Source organism: Ptychodera flava, chromosome 13 (genome assembly GCF_041260155.1).
Source record: "Ptychodera flava strain L36383 chromosome 13, AS_Pfla_20210202, whole genome shotgun sequence".
NCBI lineage: Eukaryota > Metazoa > Hemichordata > Enteropneusta > Ptychoderidae > Ptychodera > Ptychodera flava.
In genome coordinates this window covers 21,838,442-21,839,747 of record NC_091940.1, presented here as the reverse complement: position 1 = coordinate 21,839,747, position 1,306 = coordinate 21,838,442, and the positions used below count along the sequence as shown (strand labels likewise).

General features: G+C 38.9%; 1 protein-coding gene across 1 annotated transcript; it reads right to left on the bottom strand.

The window, feature by feature from the left end:
- Window positions 1–730: 730 nt before the first annotated feature.
- LOC139148503 (uncharacterized) lies at window positions 731–1,075 on the bottom strand. The gene has a single exon (XM_070719993.1). The coding sequence runs from the start codon at window positions 1,073–1,075 to the stop codon at window positions 731–733; it is 345 nt and encodes a 114-aa protein (XP_070576094.1).
- Between the last annotated feature and the right edge of the window lie 231 nt (window positions 1,076–1,306).

Genomic DNA, 1,306 nt, shown 5'->3' with positions numbered 1-1,306 from the left:
AAATGTGTAATTCGGCATTTTGAAATCTATAACACGAAATTTTTATATGGAGTTGGTTTGTCTCTCTTTCTGCCTGTCTGTCTGTCTGTCTTTATGCATGTAGCTATGTATGCATCAATGTTTGTATGTCTCTGTGTATGCACCTATGTAACCAACTATGTGTATTTGCATACATTTCTGTATTCTTTTATGTATTTGCCTATCGACATATACTGTGAGGAGTGTTTAATAACACTAAAATAAGAAAAATACATACGGAATTTTGCACAATTTTCTTGAAATTTACTGTTTTGTAAAATGAAATTTGCATCTTACACACGAAAGTGCAATTTACAATAACAATTTAAGTAAACCGGAAAGTAATCCCGAATGAGAAATATACTGCTTATTAAAATCTATAGTACGAATTTGTAACATAGTGTCTGTATGTCAGTCAGTATGTCAGTCAGTATGTCAGTATGTATGTATGTATGTATGTATGTATGCATACACACACACATACGTATATATGAATGTGTGCGTGAATAGATGTCTGTGAACATATGTATTTGTGTATGTAGCAGTCTCTCGGGATACTAAATAATGACCGTTTAGTGAATCACATTGGCGTCTAGTTAACGCAGAACTTTACGTGCCTTTCTTGAATTATATTTTGATAAAATGTCTTTGTCTCGTAACACACAATTATAAATCTTATAACAATTGAAGAGAACGGTAGATAAAACCTGAGTTAGTGTCCGCGCGATGTGTCATCATTGATGACTTCACTGATAAATGCACGTGACACCTGGTCGATGATGATGTCGTTGTATTTTGCTCGTAGCGCTGGGCTCAGTCTTCGAATCATTGAGCGCGTTCTGACGTTGCAGATACCGTAGTTGGTAGGTAGCGGTGGGTGGTTATCGAGCCAAGGTAAACTTGCGGTGTACTTTCCTTTTTCCTTACTCAGATGAGAGTCTCGATATTTCTCAAATTCATCAGTCGTAGATGTGTCTGAGCTGACATCCCTGACGCCAATTGTTTCTAAGTCCCAATAACGTGACGTCAATTTGTCCTCCATGCGACTGTCAGTCATGACGTGTAGGATAGTGGCTTGAGTGGCATGAGCAGAAGATTCGTGTGCACGTGGGTGCCTAGGCCCGGACAACAAGTATCCAAACTTGGATGAAACGGCGGTGGGTCCAGGTCCCCTTATGATGTCATCACCAATTATTGACCAATAGTAATCAGAACCAATCAATCAACAACTTCCGTGTCAGCGTGGTTTGCTAATATTAGACTTTGTAGGTGGGGGAGATCGAGCACT